The 27,998-nt window shown below is 51.4% G+C and overlaps 2 protein-coding genes across 5 annotated transcripts; one reads left to right on the forward strand and one right to left on the reverse strand.

Moving 5' to 3' along the window:
- The first annotated feature begins 1,612 nt into the window (after positions 1 to 1,612).
- Positions 1,613 to 5,180, forward strand: PGLYRP1 (peptidoglycan recognition protein 1). Its single transcript, XM_036885550.2, has 3 exons — positions 1,613 to 1,996; positions 4,222 to 4,343; positions 4,933 to 5,180. Exons 1-3 carry the CDS (start codon positions 1,716 to 1,718, stop codon positions 5,109 to 5,111), a joined length of 582 nt encoding a protein of 193 aa, XP_036741445.1. The 5' UTR covers positions 1,613 to 1,715; the 3' UTR covers positions 5,112 to 5,180.
- A 528-nt stretch (positions 5,181 to 5,708) lies between these two features.
- CCDC61 (coiled-coil domain containing 61) lies at positions 5,709 to 27,672 on the reverse strand. Of its 4 annotated transcripts, none has more exons than XM_057492760.1 (14): positions 27,568 to 27,672; positions 20,485 to 20,643; positions 20,155 to 20,237; positions 16,590 to 16,747; positions 15,313 to 15,474; positions 8,767 to 8,977; positions 8,593 to 8,675; positions 7,736 to 7,911; positions 7,553 to 7,628; positions 7,091 to 7,230; positions 6,927 to 7,005; positions 6,695 to 6,752; positions 6,154 to 6,229; positions 5,709 to 6,019 (listed from the first exon to the last, which is right to left on the reverse strand). In XM_057492760.1, exons 1-14 carry the CDS (start codon positions 27,668 to 27,670, stop codon positions 5,922 to 5,924), a joined length of 1,662 nt encoding a protein of 553 aa, XP_057348743.1. In that variant the 5' UTR covers positions 27,671 to 27,672; the 3' UTR covers positions 5,709 to 5,921. The 4 variants fall into 4 exon arrangements, with proteins under 4 accessions (XP_057348743.1, XP_036741438.2, XP_036741435.2 ...); XM_036885543.2 differs by having other exon boundaries at positions 6,154 to 6,232; XM_036885540.2 differs by lacking the exon at positions 27,568 to 27,672 and adding an exon at positions 23,804 to 23,920 and having other exon boundaries at positions 6,154 to 6,232.
- Between the last annotated feature and the right edge of the window lie 326 nt (positions 27,673 to 27,998).

The raw sequence follows: 27,998 nt of genomic DNA on the forward strand, positions 1-27,998 counted from the left end.
AAAAAATAGATTTTGTTAATAGACTGAAGAAAAAGGTCTGCAGCACATTTGACAAACGTAGATTTAATATCCCCCATACACAACAATGGTTGCAACAGGAACATTGACTGGAAGAGATGAACAGGTCAAGAAGATGGATGCAAACAGCCACAAATAAGTCAAGAGCCAATCACCTCTCTGATGTTTGAAGAAATGCAAATAAAACAATGAGATACCATTCCTTGGATTGATAAAGCATTTCACTGACCACATTTTGGAGGAAAATAAATAGTAAAACTTCTGGGGGGTGGTATTTGGTAGTATCTATTAAAATTTTTAATGTAGCTCTATTTCCTGATCTGGGTGCTGGATCCAGGCTTCGGTTTCCGTGCCTGTAAAAGGGGGTCAATGATAATATCTATCCCACAGACCTGTTGGGAGTATGTTTTGAGATAATTCATGAAAAGTACTCAGAGATGGCTGGTGGGCCATGTATGATATCATGGGTCTAAGTATGATCTACCTGGGCATGGCAAATATTGTAGGAAAAAAAAAAAGATTTACCCCTCTGTTCTCATTGGTGACCTCAGACCGGCAGAGCTGGAGGGAATGGGACACAGGCAATTAACATTTTGTATTAATTCAACCTGTTACAGCTAGCAAGTGATACTTTTGTAATTTTTATAAAAAGTCCACTGAAGTAGAAGGAAAGGAGGAAGAGCAAAATGAGGAACCTGCCTTGAACTCACAGGTGCTCTAGGAGGAAGTGGGGAAAGGGGCTTGGGCTGGTCAAAGGCCCCAGGAGAGACTTCTCCCCAGTAGGTGATCCCAAGCCACTGAGTGGCCCTGGGCAAATGACTGTTCCTCTCTTCAGAGTCCCTCCTGTGCAGAATGGAGCTGCCGGGGGCACCCACGTTAAGCACGTTGCTTACTACCAGAGCAGATTTGTGGTACTGTGAGCCAGACATCTTCTAAGGGCTTGCCTCTTGTCAACCTGTTTAATCCCACATCGACTCCTAAGAGTTCGGTACTTTACATTCTCATCCCCATTTTGCAGGTGGGGAAAAGCGAGGCACAGAAAGGTTAGTTCCTGGTGGGAGTTCCCACCTGGAATGTAGCCAGAACTCAAATGCAGGCAGCAAGGCCCTGGACTGGGGCTCTGGACCCCCAGGCTCTACTATCTCCTACATTTCAGCAAGATGACTTCCCCATCCCCAGCCTCAGTTTGCTCCACTGTGAAATGGGCCTCCCAGTACTCACCTCCTCAGTTTGCTGTAAGGGTCAAATGACATGGGGTTTGGGCCTGGGGGAAGTGTTTGTAAAACGGGAGCCTTTGTTACCCCAGGCTGGGCCTCGCTCTCTCTCCCCCATGTTAAGTTCCTGGTGAGTTGTCTGATGCTCCACTGAAAAGAGGGGCAGGGCAAGGAACCAGGTGTTCCAGAAACCCCAGGCGAAGTGCCCAGTGGGCCTGTGTGGCCCTCCCCACCTCCATTCTTGGCTGGGAGAGGGGCCCCCTGGCTTTGTCATGGGCTCACCCCTCCCCACCGGCCCCCTCCAACCACACCGCATCCTGCTGGTGCCCAGCCAGAGGAGGAAGTGGAGTCTGGGGCCCACGGTGACCCGCCCGGGAAGTCCTGCCAGGTGTGAGGCAAGGCCTTCCCTGCCGCTGAGTCCCAGCAGATAAAGGAAGCCCTGCGAGCCTGAGCCCCAAGCCATTCCTGCGCGCCCTGCCTGCCATGTCCCGCAGCTGTGCGCCGTTCACCTGGGCCCTCCTCGCCCTCCTCGGACTTGGGGCACCTCGAGAAGACCCAAACACCTGCTGCCCCATCGTACCCCGGAGGGAGTGGAAGGCCCTGGCGTCCGAGTGCTCCCAGCGCCTGAGCCTGCCTGTGAGATACGTGGTGGTGTCGCACACGGCCGGCAGCAACTGCAACACCCCGGCCTCATGCCTGAAGCAGGTCCAGAATGTGCAGCACTACCACGCGCGGACCCTGGGCTGGTGCGATGTGGGCTACAAGTGAGTGTGGAGGGGAAGCAATGCTGGGGCCGGGCCTGGCAGTGGGGGAGAGAGGCGTGCAGGCCCTGGACACTGCGGGGCAGGTTCTAGAGCCGCCGGGCCGGCCTACTCAACCGCAAGGTGTCCCCGTTTCTCCCCAGAGTGGCCAATAGGGCCGGGCATGCGCAGGCAGCGCAGAGACGCTAGGAGGAGGGCGAAGGGCGGAAGTCCGAGCCCTGCTCCCCGGAGGGACAGACTCTGCTAACACATCTGGAGTCCCCTCAGTCAGGCTGGTACCTTGGCTGGGACGTGGGTAACCAGGCTGGCTAAGTGTGGTTCCAGGAGGGCAGAGGCCTGGGGCGAGTCACCAAGCCCCCGCCGCTGTTTCCTCTCACTCCTCTGCAGTCAGTGGGACAGCGGCTCACTTGATCACCAGACCACCCAATACACGCAAAGCACTGAGGACACCGCCTGGCATGTGGTCAGAGCCCCAGGTCCATGGACTGTTCGGCACCTACTATGTGCCAGGCCGTGTGCCGGTGCCAGGGTGGGGCCAGCCAAGAGCAGTGCAAGGCTAGCCCCAAGGGATCTGGCAGCAGGGAGAAACAGCAAAGTCAACAAAAATGAATCCAGGTGGTGAAAGAAGCAATGGAAAAGAGGAACAGTGAGGTGGCTGTGAGCTGGGGGACAGCGGCGCTGTGAGGCTGAGCGGTCACACCCGAAGGGCAGAGGTCAGGGTGGCTGGAAGTAGTTGGGAGGAGTGATAGGAAATGAGGGAGAGGTCGGCAGGGGCCAGATGGCACGGGGCCTCGGGGGCCACGGTGAGAACTTCAGTCCCACTCTGAGGAAGCCAGGAGCCAGGGGCCGGGGGCGCCTGCTGGGGTGTAAGAAGCTCCCTCTGGCTGCTGTGCCCAGACTGTAGCGGAGGTGTCAGCAAAAACAGGGATGAGGACTGGTTAGGTCCGCCTCTGGGGCCCATACCCACCAGCTCCCTTTTTGGGGTAATTGGCTGGGGTTCAGCACAAGTTTCTGTAGGGAGAGAGAAGGGTTGAACCCTCTAGGCCCTCAGGCCTAGCTCTGCGGCCTCTGGCCTTAATCACCTTACAGGAAGGCAGACTGAAGTCTGTCTCAGATTTTAGGATTCGGAGTCTGAATCAAACATTCCAAATCCCCCTTCCTTGTCCCATCACGTTCTGAGCCTCAGTTTTCTCCCCTGTAAAATGGGCCCGACTGTACCCACGTGGTGAGGCCAGGTGAAGTGAAGTCAGATGTGTTCATCTGATAAATACACAGGGAGCACGGAGTGCCGATTGCTGGGCTGTGGCAAGGCCAGAACTGGCCCACTCCCGGGGGCTGGCGTCACCTCTGGTGTTCCTAGTCTCCTCAGAGCCAGATTCTGAGAGTCTGGCTTCCTAAAGGGCAGATTCAGGACCCAAGATTCAGAAGTGCCACCAGTCTGTGCGTCAGAAGCGACCCCGTGAGCCAGGGGGCTGAGGTGGCAGACACTGCAGCACCGAGATGCTGCCATCCAGTCAATCCCAACACGCCGAGTCAGACTCACTCACGATCTGCCGCCAGGACTGGAAACCTCCAATGGGCAGAATGGGGCCCCCGGGTCTGAGTCTGGTAGTGACACCAACCCCTGAGTCCCTGATCCTGACACTCAGTGTGTGACGGGGAGGGAACCGGAAGCCGGAAGCAGAGCACAAGAGCTTCTCGGTGGAGACTTCTGAGAGGCAGGGGTCTGTGGGGCGTGACCGTGGGCGAATCAAGTCTCTTGCTCTTAAAGTGGGGATGACAACAGTACCTGCCTCTGAGGACTGCAGGTGGGGGACTCAGCAAATCAAGAGCTCAACAAATCCTCCAGGAACGCAGGAGAAAGTGAGGAATCAGATCACGTGGGTGGAGGTCACAGGGACCTGGGTGAAGAATCCTAGCTCCGCCCCTATCAGCTGTGTAACCTCGGACAGGTATCTCTACCTCGCGGATTCTCTATCTACCGAATGGATACAGGAGTGACTCACAGGGCTGCTGTGAGGATGAAAAAAGGTGCATATAGAGCTGCACTCGGCACATGCCAGGCGCCACGGTCATTGTTACTATTGTGGAAGATCAGGTGGTAAGAGGGAGGGTGTTGGGAAATTGTGTACGAGTAGAAGGAACATGGGTGCGGTGAGTAGAGGAGGGAGGAGTCCTCCCCCAGGGAGCCCGCCCTCACTCAGCCAAGCCCACAACCACCCACACAGCTTCCTGATCGGAGAAGACGGGCTCGTGTATGAGGGCCGGGGCTGGGACACCGAGGGCGCCCACACAGGGAGCACCTGGAACCCCATGTCCATCGGCATCTCCTTCATGGGCAACTACATGGGTAAGTGACTGTCCTGTCGCCGGGAGAGGGGGATGACATGGGCTATGGGGATGGCACAGTGCGGTGTGTAGTTGCTGAGAGGCTCTGCCACCTACAACTCTGTGTCTCTGGGCAAGTGACTGCTTTTCTGAGCCTCATTTCCTCCTGTAGATAATGACCACTTTCAACTACAGTTTGGGTGAGGATTAGTTAATCTACCTAAAAGGTCTAGGCCAGTCCATGGCCCCTAAGAAGAGCCTGATAATAGCAGCTATTCTGAGTAGGACCCAGAGGTCTGAGGACTGAGGAGGAAGCAGCAACATTCTTGACAGCGACACTTACTGCGGGCTTGCTCTCGGCCAGGCACCGTTCAGTGGGCTTTATATAAAGTAACTCATTTCACTGTCCCACAGCCCTGGGGACAGGTGCCGTTATTCCCCCCCTTTCCCAGATGAGGAAACTGAGGCAGAGAGAGATTAGGTCACTGCTAGGGAGTGGCAGACCTGGGTCCAGGCCCTGGGGGGCCAGCCGGGAGCACAGTCAGAACCACCACCCCACACGACCTCTGCCCTCCGTGGGAGCCTAACGCCTGCCTCTGCCCCTCCCCCAGAGCGGTCGCCACCACCCCGGGCCCTCAGGGCAGCCCAGAGTCTGCTGGCTTGTGGAGTGGCTCTGGGAGCCCTGAGCCCAAAATACGAGGTCAAAGGACACCGGGATGTGCAGCAGACACTTTCCCCAGGTGACCAGCTCTACGAAATCATCCGGACTTGGCCACACTACAGCGAGTGAGGCCCTTCTACTGTCCAGGCCAGAAATCTCCCTGCCTTCCCCTCGAATAAAGGTGCAGCTCAAACTGTTTCTATGTCCTGCCGCCCACCTCCCCTCTCTCCCTCCCTCCCACCAGACCCCCCGTCTGCCCCACGCCCTAGCACTCTGTCCTCTCTGGTGCTCAGAACCCAGAGGCCCTGACCTTGAACCAAGTCTCCAGAGATCCCAGCTCAGAAACATCCCACTTCAGAACCCACAGATCTCAGGTCAGAGGGCAGGAATCAGCACCAGGTTGGTCCAGATGTCACTGACAGCAACTCGGGGAGGCGGATCCTCCTGGGCAGTGAACCACGCTGCAGGACACCCTCTCTCTACCACACAGCCCAAGACATTCTGTGCAGCACCTCTGCTTGGACCCCTCTGGGGAAGAGCTGCTCACTACCACCCCTCAGAGCACTCCTTTCACTGCTTTGGAGAGAGTGGTTTTTCCTGAGCCTCAGCCCGTCTGCCTCCCAGTCTCAGACATGCCCAGAAATATACCCAGGTCCCATTTACACCCCCAACCAATCCTCATTTCTCCCCATTTCACCCCCCATCTTTCAGTCATAAACTGAGGAATCCCAAAAGCAAATCTGTTTATTTACAAAATACCCTCCTTCCCAGCATGCAATGCCTGGGGGAGAGGCCAGGGTCAAGGCCTCACACACCTGCAGCCCTGTGAGCACCAGATGGGCAGGACCTGGGCCACTGGAAGGACACCCCGGCCGCTGGGCAGGCACACTGAATTCAGGGGTGGGTAGGGGGTGAAGGGTCAGTGCTCCCTCTTCGAGGTCACGAGCGCGTGTCCAGCTGGTTCATATATTCCTGCAAGGCCTTCAGGCGGGCGTCTATTTCTGCCATGTCAGCCGCCTGGTGGTCAGAGCTGTACTCTGTGAGAACAGGTGTGGCTGTGAGGGGCTGAGAGGGCCTGAAACCAGAGGATGTTCCAGGGCCCAGTTTGCTGCCCTTGATACCATCCAGGTTCTGGCACAAGTGAGGAAGGGATGTGGAGTCCCAGGCTCACCTTTCATGGGTACCCAGCCCCCCGAACTGGCCAGGCGTCTCTGACGGCTGCCATGTTCCAGGGGTGTGGACTTCTGCTGCTGGGGAAAACAGGAAAGGGGGTCAGGGAGCATGCGAACCCCACCAGAAATTCTGAACCAGAAGACCTCAGAAAAACAAGAGCTGACACCTAACTGGGTCCTTATTAAATGCCAAATAACCTTGTATCTTCGCCAGAACCCTCTAAGGGGAATACTGTTTAATGGGGATAAATAGGTACAGAGACACTAAGTAACTACCTTGAATCGCACAGATCATGATAGGAAGGGGAGCCAGGTTTTAACACCTGGCAGTTTGAGGCCAGAGCTGGTGCTCTTAAACACCATCCCCTGTCCCCATTCCACCCCATCCCCTCCTCCAATCAATCCAATGACCTCAAAACACTGCATCCAGAGGCATTAAGAGCCTGATCTTCCAGAATGGACTCATGGGTGAAAGGCACGCCGCTTCTGGTGGTTTCGTGCTGTCCCTACCTCCTCCAAGGCCTGAGGAAAGACACTCACCGTATTGGACCCACTCCAGGATGTGGGGCTGGGAGGCTTCCCCCGACGGTGGCGGGAGCTAAGAGGAGGCAGTAATCAAGGACTAATAGGAGGAGTCTTTGGCACCTCCCACCTCGCCCTCCTCTGTGGTTTCAAGGCTCCAGCCTCCACCACCTAATTTCCCTGCGAAAGACTGTTTCCAGTCTCCCCAGACACCCACTGGAGGTGGTCCTTTCCCCAGCCCAAGTTTTACCCTCTAGGGAGGGATTCAGAGAAATCCTCGAACTCGCTGCAGGAGCTGGCGGGCGAGCAGCGGCTGCGGAAACTGTCCACTAGAGGGGGAGAGGGGCGGCGTGAGCCTCCCGCACCGCACGCCCGCCCAGCCCTCTGCTCAGCCCGGCGCGCTTAGCCCAGTACCTGAGGAGCTGCGGTTTCGGGAGCGGTTAACCGCGTCGCCTCGGCCGGTCACGGCAGCTGGGGGCCGAGTCTGGCGCGACCGGGAGATGGACAGCCCATCCCCGCTCCCTCCGCTGCCCAGTCGGTTCCGCTGCTGCTGCCTGGGGGAGAAAAGGAGACCCCCGCCTGTGAGTACAACTAAGGCGAGGAACGGCGTCGCTGCACCCCTATGGGTCACAGCCCGAGGCCGGCGACCCACCTGGGGCCACGAGGCCCAAGAAGGGAAAAAGCGTGCGGAGACAGACCGGGCAGGGGCGGGAGAAACAAGCAAGCAGGGCGGGGGGGCGGGTTGTCAGGCAAGAAGCCTGAGCAGGTGGTGGAAGCGAAGAGACAGAGCAAGTGACCAGCGAGGCAGACAGACTGGACGGGAGCGCAGGCCGGCGGGCCGGGGACGCGGGCGGGTGGGAGGCAATGGGCGCTGACCGCATCTTGCTCTCTCTCTGCTTCTTCTCCCTGGCTTTCACAAAGGCTGTGGGGTCGAAACGGGTCACGCGACCACCTAGGGCGGGGTACGGGCGGGAGGTTGGCGTCCCAGAACCGCGCCTCCACGGCCCTAATCCCGCCCACCGCCTCCCACGGGCAGGGCCCGGCAAGGCCAGCGCAGACCTGGCGGCGACGGCGAGGGGCGGGCGGGGCGGCCTCGACCCCGGCCCCGGCCCCCGCGGCCGCTCTCCTGGGAGGAGGAGCGGATGGCGCAGCGGCCGCGCGATGTGGAGCGCTCCCGGGACGACGAGACCCGATCTTCCGGGGCCGAGAGGAGCACCGCGGGCGGAGTCCGTCTTCTGGGAGCGGAAGACCCACTGTCATTTACCCGTCAGCGGGACCACTCCTATCCCAGGCCTCTCCCTGGATCGCACCATCTCCGAACCTTCGGGTCCATCCTCCCACCGACCTCTAGACACTCACGCCCTGGCACAGGACCCTCACAGACACCCTCTCCAGCTCCACTCCTCTCGGAACCCCACACAACCCCCCAGAAAGAACCCATCTGTCGCTCCCCTACATCCTAACACACCTCCTTTACCGAACCCTTCTTCCCACAGCTCCCAGGACACCTGTCCCAATTCTCCACCACCCACGCCAACAGATGCCAGGGGACGCCCCCCAGATCCCCACCTGCCGGGCCACCCCCTTCCGCCCTGCTCGAGCCTCAGCCCCGCCCCTTCCCAGCTGCTATGTCCAGGCCCTGCGGGGCCCCTCAAGCCTGGTCCGCCTCTCCACGGACCCCGTCGACCGACTCCAACTATGCAAGCCCGTCTCCACGCTCCAGTTGATGAAGTCCCTCCTCCACGGTTCACTTTCCGGTTCCCCCGCCCTCTCCAGCTGCCCTGGCCCCGCCCACCCCGGGCGAGCTCGTCCTCCCTCGGGCCGCCCCTGCACCCCAGGCCCCGCCCACCGGCCCCAAGACCCTGCAGGCGGCCCGCAGCTCCAAGGCCCCACCTGCCCCCGGGCGCGCCCCTCACCCTCTCCTGTACAGCGCCAGCTCTCCGTTCAGCGTCTTCAGCCGCACGCGCAGGCTCCTCTCCGACGCCTTCACCTCCTCGAGCTGCCAGAAGGGGACAGCGGGGCGGAGGTCCAGCCTGAGGGTTGGCCAGGACAGGGGCCGGCCGCACCCCCCCCATCCGCCCGCACTTCACCTCCTTGGCTAGGCGGCGGCAATCCTGGCTGCGCCGGCCAGCCCCGCGGTGCCCGAGGCCGCGCTCCTGCCGCAGCTCCTGCTCCAGGCCGCGCACAAGCCCGCGCAGTGCCTCGACCTCCTGGCGCGCCGCCCGCCCGGCCAGCGCCTCCTCGCGCGTTCGGCCCAACTGGGCCTCCAGTTCCCGCTTCTCAGACGCCAGGCGCAACACCCTAGGAGGGGGTAGAAGGAAGCCAGCGAGAGCCAGAGGGGGTCCTCAACTCCTCCACGGAGGTATGCCACACTTCACCTCCCCCAAAAAGCGGGAACGCGGCCCCACCACTCCCAGCTGCCCCCACGGTCCCACCAGCTCCCCTCTGTTATCTCCCCCATGTGAGAAGGGACATAGTCACCCCACTCACCCCCATCCATCCCATGCCCAGCCCTGTAAGTTTTAATTCCAATATATATTATTCATCTGTCCTCCATACCCTGAAAGACTAGCCCTGAGGTTCTGACCCCAGCCTCCACCCTGGCCTCCCAGATAGGTCCCATCATCTTCCATTTGCCAAAGATTTTTCTAAAATGCAAATCTAATTGGGTCACTATTGCTCTCAAAACACTTCCTTGAGAAAAAGATGTACATGCAAGGACATCACTGCAGCACTATTTGTAATAGCATAAGAGCAGTAATACCAAAACACACATCAGTAGAGAACTAGTTGAATTCCAATGCTACATCCATTAAATTGAATCACACAGCTGTAAAAAGAGGAAGATCTCTATGTCCTGTCACCAAATGATGGCCATAATGTGAGTTTAAAAACAGTACAGAACATGTTTAGTATGCCTCTCTATGTAAAAGAAAAGAGGGGAATTATAAATTATATATGTTCACATTTTCAGACACATATAAGGATAATTTGAAAACTTTAAAAAGTAGGTTACCTATGAGAAAGGTAGAAAACAGAGATGGCAACATGGATACAAGCTGGACCTCTATGAATCACCCTTTTTTAGTTTTAACTTTGGAACTTGAAATATATTTTACGTAAGTTTTAATAAAAGCAATCCCTAAAATTGTAAAAGAAACTGACTCCAACATATCTAACTATATCAAAATTGTTGGATACTGCAGAATTATGTCAAGTAACAAAAGAAACTTATAGCAAGTAGAATATAGCCTAAGGACAAAAAGGACTACAGAGAAATTTTAAACTTCAAGTACTTATATTATTAATAATTATATTGTTATTAGTAGAATAAAGCAAATAAATAATTATGGTACTACTTACACAAATTCATCAGGATGAGAAAAGACAAATCAAAAGTTCAGATAAGCACAGATATCATCTTTCTCTTTCTAAAAATGTATCTACTCTGGCTCTTTTCACTAAAAAGGCTTAAAAGCAATGTCAACCCAATGGCAGTGAGCACCCCTAATGACCAGATTATTGTCTCTAAATGCAATTTCCGACAAAAAGAAACCAGAGCTCCTTGGAAAAATGACTTACACCAGTTCTGAGGCTGGAAAGGCACAAAAAAATCTGAGATATCTTGAGAAGCCAGAAAACAAGGAAGCCACCAAAGATTACTGGGGTCATTTGGAAAAGAGTGGAGGGGCCAACATGCAGGTAATTCCTATGGAACAAAGGTAAGACAATATGAGCATCAGAGAGAACACCTGCAATGAACAGCAGACTAACAACACATCTGTGGCCGGATGAATAACAGCTTCCCAAAATACATCCGTGTCCTAGTCCCTAAAGCCTATGAATGTTACCTTACATGGACAAATTTTATTTTTTAAGACTTTATAGATCTGATCACATTAAGGACCAGTGAGGTGAGGAGATTACTTCGGATTACCAGAGTGAGCCCTAGGTAAAGTCACAAGTATCCTGGTAAGAGAAAGGCTGAGGGAGACGAGCCAGGAGCAGCGAAGGCAATGCAACCACAGAGGCAGAGGCTGGAGTGACGTGGTCACAACTGAACAAAGGAAGCAGATGGAAGCTGAGAGGGGCAAGGAATGGATTCTGCCCTAGAGCCTCGTGGGGAGCACTGCCCGGCTGATACCTTGACCTCAGCCCAGGGAAAGTGATTTTGGACCTCTGACCTCCGGAACCGCAAGAGAATAAATTTCTGTTGTTTTAAACCACCCAGTTGGTGGTCGTTTATCACCACAGCTATAGGAAACCAACTTAACATCGATTAAGTCTAAATTCGGGAGTTCATAATGATAATAAAACACTGATCTCCATGGAGGATGTTGGTTATTCAAGATTCTGTAAGAAGATAAATAAAGGGGAAAAAAATTAAACACTAATCATGCCTTTCTCAGAAGAAATGCACCTCAGGGAAACGAAATAGTTGGTGAGAGAATGATTAATTGAAGAATTCCAGCTAACAAAAGCAGAAAGAATCACAGAATTGGTCAGTAGTTTTTACCAACACCTAATGAAAAGATCCATCTAGCCACTGATCATCAATAGCTACTAAAACTACATATTAACACAGTTGTTCTCACCTTGCTTAAAAATTTCAATCGAGTAGGGATCTGAAAAATATACTAATGCCTACATTTTTGGCAAAATTTGAATCTATCCTTTGCAATCAAGAACAGGGCAAGGATGCCTCCATTTCTTCTCATCACTGTACTGGAGGGCCTACCCAGGGCAATAAGGCAAAAAAAAAGATAAGAATTGAGAAGGAATCAACAAAGCAGTCATTTGCAGGAAATGATTATAAACATTTAAAATAAAAAATCTATAGATAAATTATTAAAAATAGTAAGCCAGAGTTACTAGACACAAAGTCAACATATAAATATCAATTAAACAGTATCAATATGACTTACATTTAAAATAACAATTAACCAAAGTACCCAAAGACATAAAAATCTAACAAAAAGTATGATGGAACAACATTATTGAGACATGAAATGAGACCTAAATGAATGTAGAGATATACTCTGTTTATAGATTGGAATATTCACTAATTATAACGCTCTCCCTAAATTGTGATATAGATTCAATGTAATACCAGTAAACATTTCAACAAATTTTATGTTTTTGAAAAGCAATATTAATTCTAAAATTTATACAGAAAAGCAAACTGCCAAAGAATAACAAAAGAACACTTGAGAAGCCTTACTTTACCCAAAATCAGACTAATTATAAGACTACAGTAATTATAACAATAGCACAAGGACAGACTGTAGAACACAGAACCTCACCTACAGATAAACATGATTTATGATAAGGGTGACACAGGCTAAGCAGGAGGGAAAGGCCACTCTTTTCAATAAACAGCACTGGGATAATTAGTAATCTTATGAAACAATATGAAAGGATATTTACCTCACCAAAAATTAAGTCCAATCGAGTAGGGATCCAATTGAGTGGATTGTAAACAAAATTTGAAAAGCAAAACACAGAAGAGTCATAGATGATATTGGACAATCTCTTCATGACAGTGGGAGAAAGCTGTCTAAGACCACAAAACTACTGACTTCAAAGAAAAATATTTGTACATTGGTCTACATAAAAATTAAGAACTTCTGCTTATAAAAAGACACCACAATTAAGGGAGTGAAAAGGCCAGCTATATAGGGGAGGAGGTTTCTGAAACACGTAAAATCAACAAGAGACTCGTACCCAGACTAAATGAAGAACTCCTGGAAATCAGTAAGGAATAAGATTTCCAGAAGGAAAACAGGCAAGATAGGTGACTAGGCAGGCAACTGACAAAGGAGGAAATCCAGATGGTTGTGGAACACATGAAAACTGACTCAACCTCATCAATAATTCATAAAATGCAAATGAAAACTACCAAGAGTTGCTAGGCTGCTGGGAACTTTCTAAGAAAGGGACCCTGCTCCCACCATCCCATGTCATCAGTCCCAACAGCACGCAGGTAGCACCACCGAGGAAGGTGCCTCGCCAGAAACCTCAATCTGATTGGTTGGCCCGTAGGTTTAACAACCAATTCATGAACCAGGAATATACATTAACCGTGGACGTAAGATCTACAAAACCCAGACTGTGGAAAACTCTACAAGCCAAATAACCTGGCTTCTTCCACAAATAAATGAGGAAAGGTGGGGTGGCAGGGACTGAAATTAATTAAAAGAGATGCAACAAATTGTAACATGGGCTGTGTTTTGGTTCTTATCCTCACAAGCCAATTACAAAAAGACGTTTGTGAGATCATCAGGGAAGTGTCGACACATACACACTAGGTATCAGATGATATTAGGGAATTGCTGTTAATTTTGTCGGACGTGGAACAGCGCTTTTGTTTCTTAAAAATGTCCTTGTATTAAAGATACATACTGAAGTGTTTCAGAGGAGTTATGATGTCTGGGATTTGCCTCTCAGTGGGGAGGGGAGGGTACAGGTCAAATAAAATGGGCAAAACATAAATAACCTTAGAAGTTGGGGCATAAGAACATGCACATTATACTACTGTGTGCTTGGAATTTTTCCTAATAAAACATTTTTATATGCTTTTATGTGTGCTTGGAATTTTTCTGAATAAAACATTTTTTAAAATTCTATGGCTCCTCCATACTCTCTCCAAGGAGCTCTCCATTCAGTCCCTTACAGCTGCCCTCCCCCGACTCCTCTCCACCCACCTCCCGACCCTTGGTGCTCCAGCAAACTTCTCTGCAAATCCAGTTCCCTCCTCCGGGAACACTCTCTCCTCCTTCTCCTGGCAGGTAACTCCACTCCTCCGTCCAACATCACCTTCCTGGGGGAAGCCTTCCTGCCTCCAGCCAGGCTAGGTCATGTCCCTCTGTTCTCTGTCTCCCGGCTCTGTGTACATTTCCTTCCTAGCACCGACCATGGCAGAGCTCGCATTTATCAGTGTGATTATGTGCTTTCTGTCTGGATCCTGACTCCAGCTGTGTGGTCACTATGTAGGAACCCGGGCTCTGTGGCCAGGCTGACTGCATCCAACTCCACTCCACTTATTACACACTGGGTGACCTCGGGCAGTTTCATTTCACATCTCTGTGAAGTGAGATGATTGTAATAATAATAGGTCGTAGGAATCTATGAAGAGTGCTTAGACCATATCTGGCACTGAGTAAGGGCTCAATAAGCAAGAACTAGGGCTGGGCAGTGTGCCTACCACACAGTATGAACTCGATAAGTGTTGGATGAATGAATGAATGAATCCTGGAGCCTTCCCAAACTCCCTAACTCCAAGCTGGGAAGGGAAAGGTAAGAAGCCAATGACCGTGGGATCTCCAGCCCCCTCTCTAGTTTGTGGTTGGTTCCAAAGGGCAGAGGCATCACATTGTTGCCAGCTTGGGACATGCACACACTCACGCACGCACACACATGCACCCAGAAGGCCTGAGGGAAGATTCTGAGGATGAACTGAGGGTAAAACTTATCCTGCTTCCCAGCAGCGCCCGGCCAAGGTCCTCTAGGAAGACACACAGGGTTCTCCAGCCCCTAGGTCCCACTCTTGTTCCCACCCTGTCAGTACTGGGAGCTCAGTCCTGGGCTAGCACCTGCCAATACCTTACTGCTAGCTGCTGGAGAAACAAAAGGGTCTTGGCGCTGGCTGCCTGGATTCTGGGTCTGGCCTGGCCATGTTACTCGCTGTGTGACCTGGGGTAAGTTCTCTAATCTCTCTGGGCCTCAGTTTTCACTTCTGTAAAATGGGGGTGATAGCAGTGCCTACCTTGTGAGGATTGAATGAATTAAATCATAAAATACCGAGCAAAGCCCCTGGCACACAGTTAAATGCTCAATAAATGTTAGTTATGGTTATTATTGTTCTTATTACTAAAAATATTATCAGCCCTCCCCAGTGAGTGGAGCCTCCTTCAAGAAGAGACGAAGTCCCCGACTCAGCATCCCCACAGCCCACAGCAGGCACTCAATTTAGATGCCAAAAGCCCGTGGTTTCTCCACTTTACTCTTTCAGGCCCCTTGTTGTCACCACATCCTGACACAAGGCCTTTGCCCATGCTGTTCCCTCTGTCTAGAACAGTCTTCCCCACCCCTTCCACCTACCCCACCCCAAGACCCCATCAGGTTCCTGCTACAGCCTCCTATAGGCCAGGGTCCCTTTCATGCCTAATCCCATCTCTGTTGGCAAGGATATATTCGGTGGTTATGTGACCAATGCCTGTCTGTCCCCTGGGCTGGCCACTACGTGAACAGCAGGGAGGTGGCCAGCACAAAAGCAGCACTGAGTATGGCCCTGCCTCCCGCCCTGTCTTTGGATATGTTGTTCCCTTTGCCTAAAACACCGTTCCCTTACCAGGCAGGTCACCTCTCCCCTCTGGGCTTCCCCAGCCCCACCCACTATGAATCTTCGCCTTCTGCACACAAATCTGTCTCCCTCATTGGACTGGGTGCCCCAAGAGGCACAGCCAGGGTTGTTCCGGTCATTGCTGTGTCCCCAACACCATCCCACACAAGGTGGACACAGAGGAAGGGCCCGGAATAAATATTTGGTGTCCTCCCAATGGTGTTGGGCACGGAGCCCCGCAGTTCCTGGGGGGTGTGCTCCTCCAGCCCTAACGGCCTTCCCCTCCCAAACTCACTGTTCCCGCAGGTGCCAGATCTCAGTCTCCGGGGCCTGCCGGGCGTCCTGACGGTCTGGCCCGCGGAGGCGGCCCAGCTCCTCCTTCAGTGAGCGGATGATGCCCTGCAGGACCACGGGGTCTGGCTTGCCCTGGTACGGGAGGGGCAGCGGGTAGTGAATCCTGAGGAGGATTAGAACCGTGGCATCTCAGAGGCCAAGAATCCGCTTGCGAGTAACTACCAAACCCTGAGAGCCTTCGAGTATGAAAACACCCAGTTCCCAAAACCTTACATTCCTAAAGGCTTAAATTCTAAACGCCGCTTCCAGCCCCCTCTCTGCCCCCATATCTCTTGACCAGTCAGTCAGCCACCCCAAAACCCTCTTATATAATACTGGTAACACTGGGATTGACAGGTGTGGTGAAGGCTGCCATAACTTCCTTGTCCACACTGCTCGTGGAATGGACGCTGGTTTCAAGCTACTTGCAGCCAAGCAAAACCTTAATTCAGATTCCATACTGGGGGATTCTAGACGGCCTGACCTGGGTCACCCCTTGGCTGGGGAAAGGTAGGGCACCCTGATTAGCTGCCCCACCAGATACTATTCATAGAAGATTGGTAACTTCCCGCTAAGAAATCCAGGAGCTATTAACAAATGGGGCAGATACTGTCCCCTGGTTACCCAACAGCCTTCCCAACTTCCTTCTCCCTTGCCTCCTCCTGTTATGAATAGTAAAAAGCCAGATGCTTTTCCCAGCATCCCTTGCACATGACCACTTACGGCCAAATATTATGGGAAAGGCCATATGGCCATTTCTTGGCCAAATATCATAGGAAATCTGTTGGGAGTCTTCTAGGAACACTTTTTTCCTGATAAAAACAGTAGATAGAACTAGCAAGCACAGCCCTGTTCATCTTTCCTCTTGCTTTGAAACAGATGCAATGCCTGGAGGGCCAGCAGCCATCTTATGACCATGAAGAAATAAGGATGAGGTTAAAAAAACCAGGGATGTCAAAAGAAAAACAGAAACAAAAACAGAAGGAGCCTGAGCCCTAATGAAACTGTTGAGGAGCAGCCACCTACCTAATCATTTTGTTATGTGATAAACTTGTTTAAGGCTCTGGTAATGGCACAGTCTTCTACTTGTAGTCAAACTCAATATTAAATGATACAAACCTCAACACTGAAGATTCCAAAGGCAAGGTTAAGCCCTGAGCACCAGGGGTTCCTGAGCAATATCCACATCCTCTCTCACCTGCCCATCAGCCTGGGCCTGGGGCCAGCCTCTTTTCCCACCTGTCAAACTCCACGGAGTAGATGAGGATCAGGTAGCGCTTGGAGTTGAGCTGGGCCGACCTCGAGGCCAAGGGGCCTGGGCGGCCCCCCATCTTCCGGTTCCGCAGGGACTCCAGATCTGTGTAAGTCAGCAGGTCAAGGGTGACCGACTCACTGCTCTGTTGGGAGAGGATGGAAGGAACTGCCACAAGACCCAACATAGCCATACCGACAACACACCACCCACACACCTGGGCTGCATCCTTTCCGTGGGCTAGCTGCCATTCCTACACCGAGGCTGACACTCAAGATGGCCCTGCCCCAGAGGCCACCACAAGGACACCCTCCTCCCAGGGAGAAACTGCAAAGAACCTGACTGCTCAACCAGAGGGGCAGCTCAGTTCCGTGGCTCTCCGAGTGCTGTCCGCAGACCCCCTGGGAATCTCTGAGACCCTTTCGGGGAGTCCACGAGACCAAAACAATTTGCACCATAATATTAAGATGTCATACGCCTTTTTTGTCATGCTGACATTAGCACGGTGGGCGAAACTGCTGGTGCCCAACAGCAGAAAGCAAGGCCCCAGCTCCAGTGTGCTAACAGCTGCGTTCCCCACTGCCATGCCGCCTCCGTCGCGGACAAGGAGGAAGAAACTCGCAAACAAACAAGACACAGGAAATGAACCGCGGGAATGTTCTCGATGAAGCTCTAAAGGTTATTAAGTTTGTTGAATCTCAACCCTTCAGTACACAGCTTTTCACCATACTGTGTGTCAAATGGGAAGGCCACATTCTGCCACATACCAAAGCGTGACAGTTGCCTCAGGAAAAGCACTGATGTAATCGAGTTTTGAGCTAAATTAGCCAGTTTCTCATGGAACACTATTTTTATTTGCAAGACCAACTGACAGACTGAACTATGGTTATTCAGACTTGGAGGTTCGGCAGGTATTGTCTCAAAAATGAACAAAGGGAGCCTGTCACTTCAAGAAAAACAGCTGACAATATTTGTGGCCAATAATAAAATTCAAACTTCAAAGCAAAAATGACAATTCTGGAAAACTTCTATTTGCCACCGTGCTCAATAGCTTCTCCATGTTGAAAGACTTTCCTGGTGACATGAGTGAGGATATTAGCAAATGTGACTTCCTGATATTGTATAATGAAATGTGTCAACATTTGGAAGATCTGCATAACTTAGTGAACCAATATTTTCCAAATTACCAATGCATGATGTTACAAAATGGTTAAGAGATCCACGTAATGTGCAAGACACATCAAAAGATGTTGATGTATCAGAATATGAAAAATTCACTGATCCTGTTTCAAATTCCCCATTGCAATAATTTTTAAGAAGCTACCAACTGTCCAGTTTTAGTGTGTGAGCAAAGAAGGATATGCATGATTACCTAAAAAAGCTGTTAAGGGGCTCCCTTTTTCAATTAAATGTCTGCATGAGGCAGATTTTTCTGCATATGCTTCAAACAAAACATATCACCACAGATGAAATGCAGAAACATATGAGAATCTAGTAATTTTCTATTAAGAAATTTGCAAAAATGTAAAACATGCTACATTTCTTATTTTTAGAAAACACATTTTTCACAAAAATGTTTAAGGTACTACAACAAACTAAGTTTATTATTTCATTTTTTAATGAATTCATAAATATCTTTAAATTTTTCTCAGTTTTAATTTATACTATGGCAAACAAACATTGATAGCTAAAACCTACAGGCAAAAGCTCTTTGGTGTTTTCAATAATTTTTAAGAGTATAAATGGGTCATGAGGCCAAAAAGTTTGAGAACCACTGAGCTAAATAAACCATGATGCATGGGTACAATGGAATACTAAGCAACCACTAACAAGGATGACAAACCCAAAAGTTGATATTAATAATAATGAAAATAGGCAACAGCTGTATAACACTTAGCAAGAGCCTGGCACTATTCTAAGCTTTTTACTTGGAACTCATTTAATCTTCACAACACTAATGGGGACCACTATCATCCCATGTTACAGTTTGGGATACTAAGGCATGGAGAGGTAACTGGCCAGGGCTCCCAGCCAGTAAGTAGCAGTAACGTGCCTGACCTTAGTCCATGCTCTTGGCCATTATGCTATAGCATCTAAAGATACTAAAATATTAGTCTGGGGTGGGGATAGAAAGGATTACAAGAGACTCGCTTTCTAAGTCACACATTGCTTTAATATTGTCACTGTTCTGTGAATGTATATTTTATCTGTAATCAGAGAAATAATGTAGGTCAGAGTTTTAAAATGACGTCTTGGTTGCACCCGTTACTCTAAATGCCAACCTGATTTTTTTCATATTAATATTTGTAACTTTTCTATGAATACTTTGCTATAAATACTTGATATTATACACTTGTTCAGTTGTCCATCTCTCCCACTAGAATGTTAGCTTCATGAGGACAGGGATTCTCTCCCTTTTGTTCACTGCTGCATTCCCAGTGCTCACCACAGTGCCTGGCACATTGTAGATAGGGGCTCAGAAAATCAAATGAATGATTAGTTATTTTCAGGGATGTGACTGAATTTTTATGAAATATGGTTGAATCTCTTAAAAGCAGGTTACAGAATACCTTGGGAAATCTATCAACTACATACAATTATAGATCTTCAAATGTACACACACACAAACACATGTTCACAAGTGCAAAGAGAAATGAAGAAATGGCTGGAAAGATAGGGAAGCAACATGAGTGGGCCTCAGTAGATGAATGGATAAAGAACAGGTGGTACATATACACAATAGACTATTATTCAGCCATAAGAAGAAAACAAATCCTACCATTTGCAACAACATGGAAGGAGCTAGAGGGTATTATGCTCAGTGAAATAAGCCAGGCGGAGAAAGACAAGTACCAAATGATTTCACTCATCTGTGGAGTGTAAGAACAAAGCAAACACTGAAGGAACAAAACAGCAGCAGACTCACAGAACCCAAGAATGGACTAACAGTTACCAAAGGGAAAGGGACTGAGCAGGGTGGGGGTGGGGGTGGGGGTGGGGGTGGGGGTGGAAAGGGAGGGATAAGGAGATTAAGAGGCATTATGATTAGCACACATAATATGGGGGGGCACAGGGAAGGCAAGTAGTGACTCTATAGCATCTTACTATGCTGATGGACAGTGACTGTAATGGGGTATTGTGGGGGGACTTGATAATTGGGGGAATGTAGTAACCACAATGTTGCCCATGTGAAACCTGAGCATAAGATTGTCTATCAATGATACCTTAATAAAAATGTAAAAAAAAAAAAGAAAAAAGAAACGGCTGGAGTGATTTTCCCAAAAATATTAATAAAATATTACCAGGAGTGAGTACTAGGAGTGGAGTGTTTTTTATTTTCTTCTTTACATTTCTCTGTGACAAGAATGAGAATAACTATCATTAGAATCAGAGTAAGCCATTTACATTTGGAAAAGAGAAGAGAAAGATAGCCCTGTCTCTCCACAGAATGAGAAGGTGAAGGATCTTGCTTCCCTCAGGGGCGTACCTGCCCCCGCCCCACAGGGGATACAGGGGACAGAACCTCCCCCAGCCCCCAACCCCAGCCCCTACCTGGGTGAGGGCCGACTCCAGCATGTTACAGAAGATGTTGAACTGTTTGAAGTTCCCTGTCTTGTGAGTCAAATCTTCAATGACTGGATGAGGAGAAAAGTCCTTCCTGAGGTCTGACCAGTGGCCCAGCCCAAGGACAATGCGTCCAAGCTTTCCGACTCTCCGTGAGTCCAGTGCCTCTGGCCTAACGGACTGTGCACAACCTCCCCCACTTAGAGAGTCTGATCAGGTAGAAAAGGCAGGTGGGCAGGATCCTGGTTGGCCTCATCTTCTGGGAAAAACTGATCCCAGAGAACCACAGGAGAGCCCACCCCAGACGGGCACACTCACAGCTGGCATCAAACTCGCCCCGCCACTGGTCGGCTGTCATCCGGTCCTCCACCTCCAGCTCCAGCACCTGCCCAGACACCACCACCCGCACGGCATGCTCCACACCCCGGAAGACGTAGTCCACCTGCAGGCCGGCTGGCTGGTCCATGGCCAGTGTCGCTGGGGACGGGAATGAGACAGAGATTCAGAGGGGCTGAGTCCAGGCTTTCATATTCATATGCTGACTCCACCCGTTTACCACCTTAAGAAAGAGACTTTGCTGTTCGCTGCCTTGCTTTCCTCATCTGGAAAATGGGTACAATCGGGCACCTACCTCATAGAGTTGCTGTGAGTTACTGAACTGGACAAAATACATAAAAGCACTTAGAACTGTGTCCTGCACATTCCTATGCCAATACGTGCTGGCTACTAGAATATATGACATCTAACAAGAGAATCGTGATTAATACCATTGACAATTTATTAATCTTTACATTCACTAGGTATTCATTCATTCAGACATTTGTGGTGAAAAATCAAGATGGAAAAGGAGGCAGACAGTATTGAGGTCAGGTGGGGCAGAGATTCTAAACAGGGGGTCAGGGCAGGCCTCTCTGAGACGGTGACATTTGGACAGAGCACTGAATGTCTGGGAGCAAGCCACGTGGCTCACCTAGCGGAAGTGCTCCAGGTCAAGAGGGCAGCCAGTGCTGCGGATCATCAACGATACACTTAAATGATTTACAATGAGTTAATGAATTATTAATTAGTCTATTGTAAGCGTGAGCACCTTCCCTTAGCCCAGACGGCTACTACTCACTGTTAGTTTTAAGAGGAGCTGGAGGAGAGGCCCAGGCCTCCACCCTCAGCCTGGATTCTAGGCAGTGGCTCAGAATGGAGCCCCGGGCTATTGGGCTTACAGCCAGGTTCCGCTTTGTGCACATACACCCGCAAGGTACTTAACCCCTCTTGGTGCCAGACTCCTTATCTTTAAAGCTTGTGCCGTCCTGGGTGCTGCGGTTATGATGAGAAGCCAGATTATGCTACTACCCTTAAGAGGACGGCAACAGTCAGAGGTATAAAGATGTCAAATAGTAGAAAAAGGAGATGCTGGGGTGGGGTGGGGTGGGGGTGGGGGTGGGGGTGGGGGGCTCTCTAGCTAAGGTGGCCAGGGAAGGCCTCTCTGAGTGGAGGCCTGGAGCGAGGGAGGGTGAAGGTGACTATCTGGGGGAGGAGTGTCCAGGTACCCAAGAGGAAACAACCAGGCAAAGGCTCCTAGGTGGGATGTTCCCGGTTTGTTCTAGGAACAGCAAGGTCGGCGGGAGGGAAGGAGGGGTTAAGTGATGAGATCAGAGCCACAGTGGACCAGATGCTGTTCCTGCAGACCTGTGTAAGCCCACAGGAGGCCAGCAGTGTTCGTCTTCTTGCATTGGTGTGTTAGGAAATGAGTTAAAGTCCTTGGAGAAACTGAGCGATGCCTGACACACAGCAAGCACTCACACTCACTCATATTGGCATCATCATCATTACTATGGTTATTATTGTTGTTGTTTCTGAGCTTGAAAGGGACTATAAAGACAAGCCCACTCCCTTCCCAGTGTACAAATGGGGAAACTGAGGCTCATCAAGAAAAAGGGTCCTATCCATCGTCCCATAGCTGCTCCAAAGAGACGGCTACCCAGGACTGCCCCCAACCCAGATCATCAGGCCTTCTCCAATGCCTGGTCTCCCTCTTTCCCCCACCCACCTCTTTCAGTCCTTGCATTTTCCCCAGGAAGTCCTTCTTGACATCTGAATACTGGAGAATATAATACTGTGAGGCAGAAAAAGATGAACCCTGACACTTTAGTTCAGTGGTTTTTAATCCTTTTAAGAGTCCTTGAGCCTTTGGGAATCCAATGAGATCTCTGAACCCTACCCAGTTAAATGAACAGGTCCCATAAGCTGTTGCAAGTAATTTCAGGGGTTCCCAGGATCCTGCCCCCAGACCCATCCACAGATCCCTTTCTCAAAGGCCCAAGGACAACGACCTGAACCGCAGAAGTCGTGAGAGGCACCCCTCTGTCTCTACCCAAGCTCTGGTCTCTGGTGCTTTGGAGCAGTTGATAAAATCGGAAAACTACTTCCCCCGAAAAATTCCCACTCTCGCATTGTGCTTTTCTTCTCTGGAGGTTCAGAGGTCGGGGTTTATAATCCCTGGTCAATGGGCAAACAAACAGCTATACATTTCACCACAGACCTCATTCCTTGGTCCCCAAAGCGGGTGCCAGGCAGCGATGGCTCCGCCCCACCGGGTGCCCTAGACCCTGCCCCTCAGCCTCCTCGAGCCAATCAGAGGATGCGCCGTCCCGGTACCAAGGAGATGTGGACACCAGCGGGCATCTGAGCAGCAGGGCAGTTTCACCACGAGATTCTCCACCCTACTCGCGGTACCCAAGTCCCGGGAGGGCACAGAAGAGAAAGGGGGCCGCCCCACCCCATTGCCACTGCCAACCCTGCCCTGCCCTCCTCTTTCCCCACTCCGCCACATACCCCCCACCAGTTCTTACCCCAAGAATAGCAGCCCTTCACTCACACTGCCGTTCCGCATCCAACCGCACTAATGTCATGAGCCTCCACCGCAATCCCCAGATACTTAACCTCTGAATATTCTCCGCGAATTCAACCTTCCCCTTCTACACATCTGCTTCCCACACCTCCACAAACTGCCCGCTCCCACGCCCCGCATCACCTCTTCTAGGCAGGGCGCGAGCGCTCGCAACTGCGGATGGAATATGTCCCACGCCCTTGCCAGCTCGACACTCCCTTCCTGACCCCAGCTCCCCATCTCTCATTCCCCAGACGGCCTCGAGATTCGGGCTCCCTTTCCCTCCCCTCTGCAGAACCCCCCTCCATCAGATTCCAGTCCCGCCCCCCGCTCCTTTCCGAACCAGCCCTCTCCTCCACTCCCCTATCATATCCCTTATTTCCATTCTGCTCTCCCAGTTTGGGCACAAAGGGGCACCCTCCTCCCCACACCAGCCCTCAAGTTCTCCTAGGGGTCTATTCTACCTTAATTTTGCCCCCCCCCCATTATTCTGCCTGGATTCTGCCTGCATATTTGCCCGCGGTTCTACTCCACACACACCCCATTTCAGCCTGCATTCCATCATCCTCATATTTCTCCTGCATTCTGCTCCCACCCAAATTCTAGGTATATCACTCCGCCCAGCCACACGCATTTTTTCACGTCTTTCCTTCAGAGAGCTCTTCCTGAACACCCCCACCAGCACCAATTCCGGGATTCCCCAGGTCCCGAGCCCCTCCTCCCCGCCCACCCCCGCAGATCCCGTCCTTCCACCTGCATCCGCCATCCTTGCCCTGTGACCGGTGGCCCATCCTGGCCGCTGGTTTTGTTCCAATCCCAAGTGTCTTCCCACTCTCCGCCTCAGCTTCTAGACTTCGCAGCACGGCCGGGCCTTCGAGGCCCCGCCCCCGCCAGCCCGTGACGTATGCACTTCAACCTGGCGCGCTCGGCGAGGGCATCCCGGCGCCCCACTCTGGCCCACACACCCGACCCCATTTTCGGGCCTCATGACATCACAGCTTCAGCAGACACGCACGCACACTCACAATTTTCCAGCCTTTGGCCCTCACCCTCTCGTCTCACTAACGTGGCCCCTCTCCGTTTCCAGCGTTACATCTCCGCCCCTGGCTCCTCCTCCCAAATTGTGCTCCCAGATTTAAAATTGCACAGTGCATACCCCAGGGCTGTAGACGAGAATCCTCCACGCTAGGCTCCCGAAAAAAAATCCACATCACCATCTCCCACACCCGACGGTGGGCAAATCACCAGCCCTGGCAGCCCCACCTCTGATGGTTGTTTGCCCATATACTGCAGCCCATCTCCCCACCCCCTCGTACATTCCAGCCTAGCCATGACCTAGCTGGACTCTCCTATGCGGCGCACCCCGCACCGCGCACACACAAGGTCTGCCCTGGGTGACCCCTCCTCGCCCCCACCATATGGGTGAATTTGAGCTGAGCAGAACTCCCTCCCCCTTTGCCCTGCACTCTCCCAGAATATGGACATTATCTTCCACATCGTCCGCCTGGAATGTACAGACACAAAAGCCCCTTAGGACACCCCACAATCCACACCTCCATAGAGCACACAGCAGTCCACCCCCACCCCCACCCCCTGGGGTGTCCAGAACCCCCTCCCCCAATATCCCTCACTATTTTGCCTTAGATAAGAACCAAACACATCTATCAAGCAGTGACTCACCCTTAGTTCCAATCTCTGGTAGGAGTTGTAACCACCCCCACCCCCATTTTACAGAGAATGAAACTGAGGCTTGCCTAGGACCCTGTAGTGAGGTACTGGCACAGTGTCCCCCCACTCATTACCCAGCTGCCTTTCCAAGACCACATTCCGTTTTCTCTCACAACTCTCTGCTCCTTTCCCCGCCAACACTAATCCAAATATGGCCTCACACCTTTACCATGACCCATGCTGCAGGCCGGGGACTCCTGGGTTCAGATCCCAGCTCCACCACTTACCCACAATGTGATCGCAGGCGAGGCCTTTCCCCATCAGTACAATGGGGATAATTAAGAGCTCCCACCTCACAGAGGATTGTTGTGGGGATTAAATTAGTCAATATATAGAAGATGCTTCAAGCAGCACCTGGCACTCGGTCACCTGTTACCATCTGTGCAACCAGTAGTGGTTAGCTGACAGACCAGAAGCCTGTGAGGGCAGAGCCACTTTGATCATTCTTGTATCTTCAGCACCCTGGGCCTGGCACAGATCAGGAACTGCTTGTGAATTAATGCACAACACCAAGAAACAGGGTTCTAAGCACTGGATATACAGCCAAGGTCTTCTCTCCTGAGCTCCCAATCTGTTCCAATGTCACCTCCTACAGGAAGCCTTCCCTGACTCCCTGACTGGGTGAGGGGCTGTCTCAATCACCATAATGTCCCCAACACTGCCCAGCAAGGGGCTGGCCACAGAGGAGTTTAATGAGAGCTCCAGTCCAGGCTCTGAACTGGCCTGTTTCTCAAAGTGAGGGCCACAGAACTTCAGCATCAATACAAGGGCCTGATGAAACTGCAGGAGCCTAGGCATGGTCCCAAACCTACAGAGGCAGAATCTCTGGGTGTGGGCCCAGGAATGTGCATTTCTTACAAGCTCCCCCAGCACTACCTAGATGTGAGGTCTTTAGCCCTCAGTCACCACAGTCTGGTCTGTCACTGTGTTCCTGCCTCTGCCCTTGACCCCACAGTCAGGAGTTCCAAAACAGAAGTCAGATCATGTTGCTCCTCTCTTGAAAGACTGTCGTAGTTCCCACCTCATATAGTAAAAGTCCTTGTCATGCTTACAAAGCCCTGCTGGATCCAGTTCATTACCCTATCTAGGCCCCATCACCCCACCCAGCCCCACAGCCCCACAGCCCTGCCCTATATCACAGGGAGACCCCACAGAAATGGCGGTAATGCTGGTATACTACAAGCAACACCTTTTAAGCACCTGTATGCCCTTCTAGGTGCTGAATTCTATATTCACAAGGAGCCAACACTCTAGAATAGGGGTCTCAGAAGCCCAGTGGATATAAACAAACATTAATATATGTGTGTTATAAAGAAAAATAAACCAGGTAGTCAGGGGCCAGGGAGTAACAGGAACTGTTTTAGCTTGGGTGGCACTGAGGGTCTATCTGTGGAGCTGACATCTGAACAGACTTGAAGGAGGTGGGGGGGGACATGATCCAGACAGAGGGGACAGCGAGGACATTCCCCAGGTGGGAATATATTTGCTACATTGAGGGACGAGGCCGGGGTGGCTGAAGCAGTGTGAGCAAAGTGGAGTGGTAGGATTTTTAGAGAGGGAGTCAGGGGGGCTGGATCCAGCAGGGCTTTGTGAGTGTGACAAGGACTTTTACTATATGAGGTGGGAACTACGACAGTCTCAAGAGAGGAGCAACATGATCTGACTTTTGTTTTGGAACCCCTGGCTGTGGGGTCAAGGGCAGAGGCAGGAACACTGTGACAGACCAGGTAAGAGCAAGAGAGGGCTTGGACCAAACTAGCAGCAAAGGAGGTGGTGACATACGGTTGGATTCCGGATGTGTTTTGACGGTAGGGCTATGAGATTTGCTGATTGACAGATGGTATGTGGGTGAGAGAAAAGGAAGGAGTGAAAGACAACTCCAAGGTTTCTGTCCTGAGTTCCTGGAAGGATGGAATTGCCCTCAGCTGGGTTTGGAAGGGGAAGGGGAAAACTACAAGTTTGGTTTGGGACAAGTCTTTAAATAATGAATGTGAGTTGCACTCCCAAGTGGAGAACTGGCCACTGGGCATTTGAGTCTGGAGTTCAGGGAAGAAATCCACACTGGAGACAGACACTTGCTGATGTCATTTTATAAAGCGCATTTGAAGCCAAGAGATTTGGGGGATGAAGCGGGAGCACAGAGGGTTAAACAACTGGCCAGTAACCAGTGCAGTGATCTTTCACTGGCAGGGCCAGTGGCAAAGCCAACATTCAAACACAGGCACCCCAACGCCCAGCTCACACTCTTAACCACGGTGGGGTTATTTCTAAGTTTAAGGGTTAATTCACATGAAACAGTTAGTAGGTTCCCGGCATCATGTAAGCCCCCAGTACATGCTACGTGCATCACATGCCTTCGCACAAGCGCATAAAGCACACCCTCATCCCCGGAGTCCTCATTCTCTCTCTCAATGTTATTCCACCCAAATCAAAGTTCAGAACTCATCGCAGGGACCTCCGCCCCTCACTGAGCTATTGCCCTCTTTAAACCTCCCATTAAATCACAAGGCTATATTACAAGGGCATTTCTATATTTTACTATCTGCTGTCTCCTGCTTTACACACGTTCCCTAGTGAAGACCCTCCTCCGAAATACAGAACACCCACCACGGCCTCACGTACTGCCCTCTGCCTCATTAAAGCACCTACCCGTGCAAAAGGGCACCGCCCTCCCGATTCCCACACTGCCGGGTCAGCTGTCCGCCGCAGCCCACGCCCCCCGAGAACACCCCCTCCCCACCAGGATCGCCACGCAGGCCCGCGCACCCGCAGCTCCCGTGGCCTCTCACCTTCTCTGCCGACGCCCCTCCTCGTGAACGGTTCAACTGCCGAAGCTCCAGCCCCGCCCCAGGATCCGGCCTGCTCGCTTCTGATTGGCCCTGGCTTACTCATAGGCGCGTTCCTATTAGTCAAAACTGACGCCCGTCGCCCTGGTCCCGCCCCAAGAGAAGAACCCGCCCCCAAAGGTTACAAGTGGCCAACTCGGAAGAGAGTTTCCGAAATGGGTCGGGTCTTCGGTCTCCTCTCCAGTTACTACTGGCTGATACATACTGCCAGTTATTCAAAGAGGCGTATTTGTTTTGTTTTTTGTTTTGTTTTTCCCTCGGAAGGAGAGGAAATGCTGGAAGTAGCCCTTGACTCCGCTGGTCACCCCGCGCGGCATAGTAGGCCGCACCCACCGAGGGGAAGACTGGAGAGGTACAGTCGCCTGCGCATGCGC

Source organism: Manis pentadactyla, chromosome 15 (assembly GCF_030020395.1).
Source record: "Manis pentadactyla isolate mManPen7 chromosome 15, mManPen7.hap1, whole genome shotgun sequence".
NCBI lineage: Eukaryota > Metazoa > Chordata > Mammalia > Pholidota > Manidae > Manis > Manis pentadactyla.

Bases quoted from the DNA above. Each gene is read 5' to 3' on its own strand.
- PGLYRP1 (XM_036885550.2), top strand. From the start codon at position 1,716: ATGTCCCGCAGCTGTGCGCCGTTCACCTGGGCCCTCCTCGCCCTCCTC. The intron at 1,997-4,221 runs GTGAGTGTGGAG...CCACCCACACAG, and splicing joins TGGTGCGATGTGGGCTACAA to CTTCCTGATCGGAGAAGACG. The intron at 4,344-4,932 runs GTAAGTGACTGT...CCCCTCCCCCAG, and splicing joins CTTCATGGGCAACTACATGG to AGCGGTCGCCACCACCCCGG.
- CCDC61 (XM_036885543.2), bottom strand. From the start codon at position 27,670: ATGAGTAAGCCAGGGCCAATCAGAAGCGAGCAGGCCGGATCCTGGGGC. The intron at 7,006-7,090 runs GTACTGGGCTAA...CTCCCCCTCTAG, and splicing joins CCGAAACCGCAGCTCCTCAG to TGGACAGTTTCCGCAGCCGC. The intron at 6,020-6,153 runs GTGAGCCTGGGA...CTGTTCTCACAG, and splicing joins GGGCTGGGTACCCATGAAAG to AGTACAGCTCTGACCACCAG.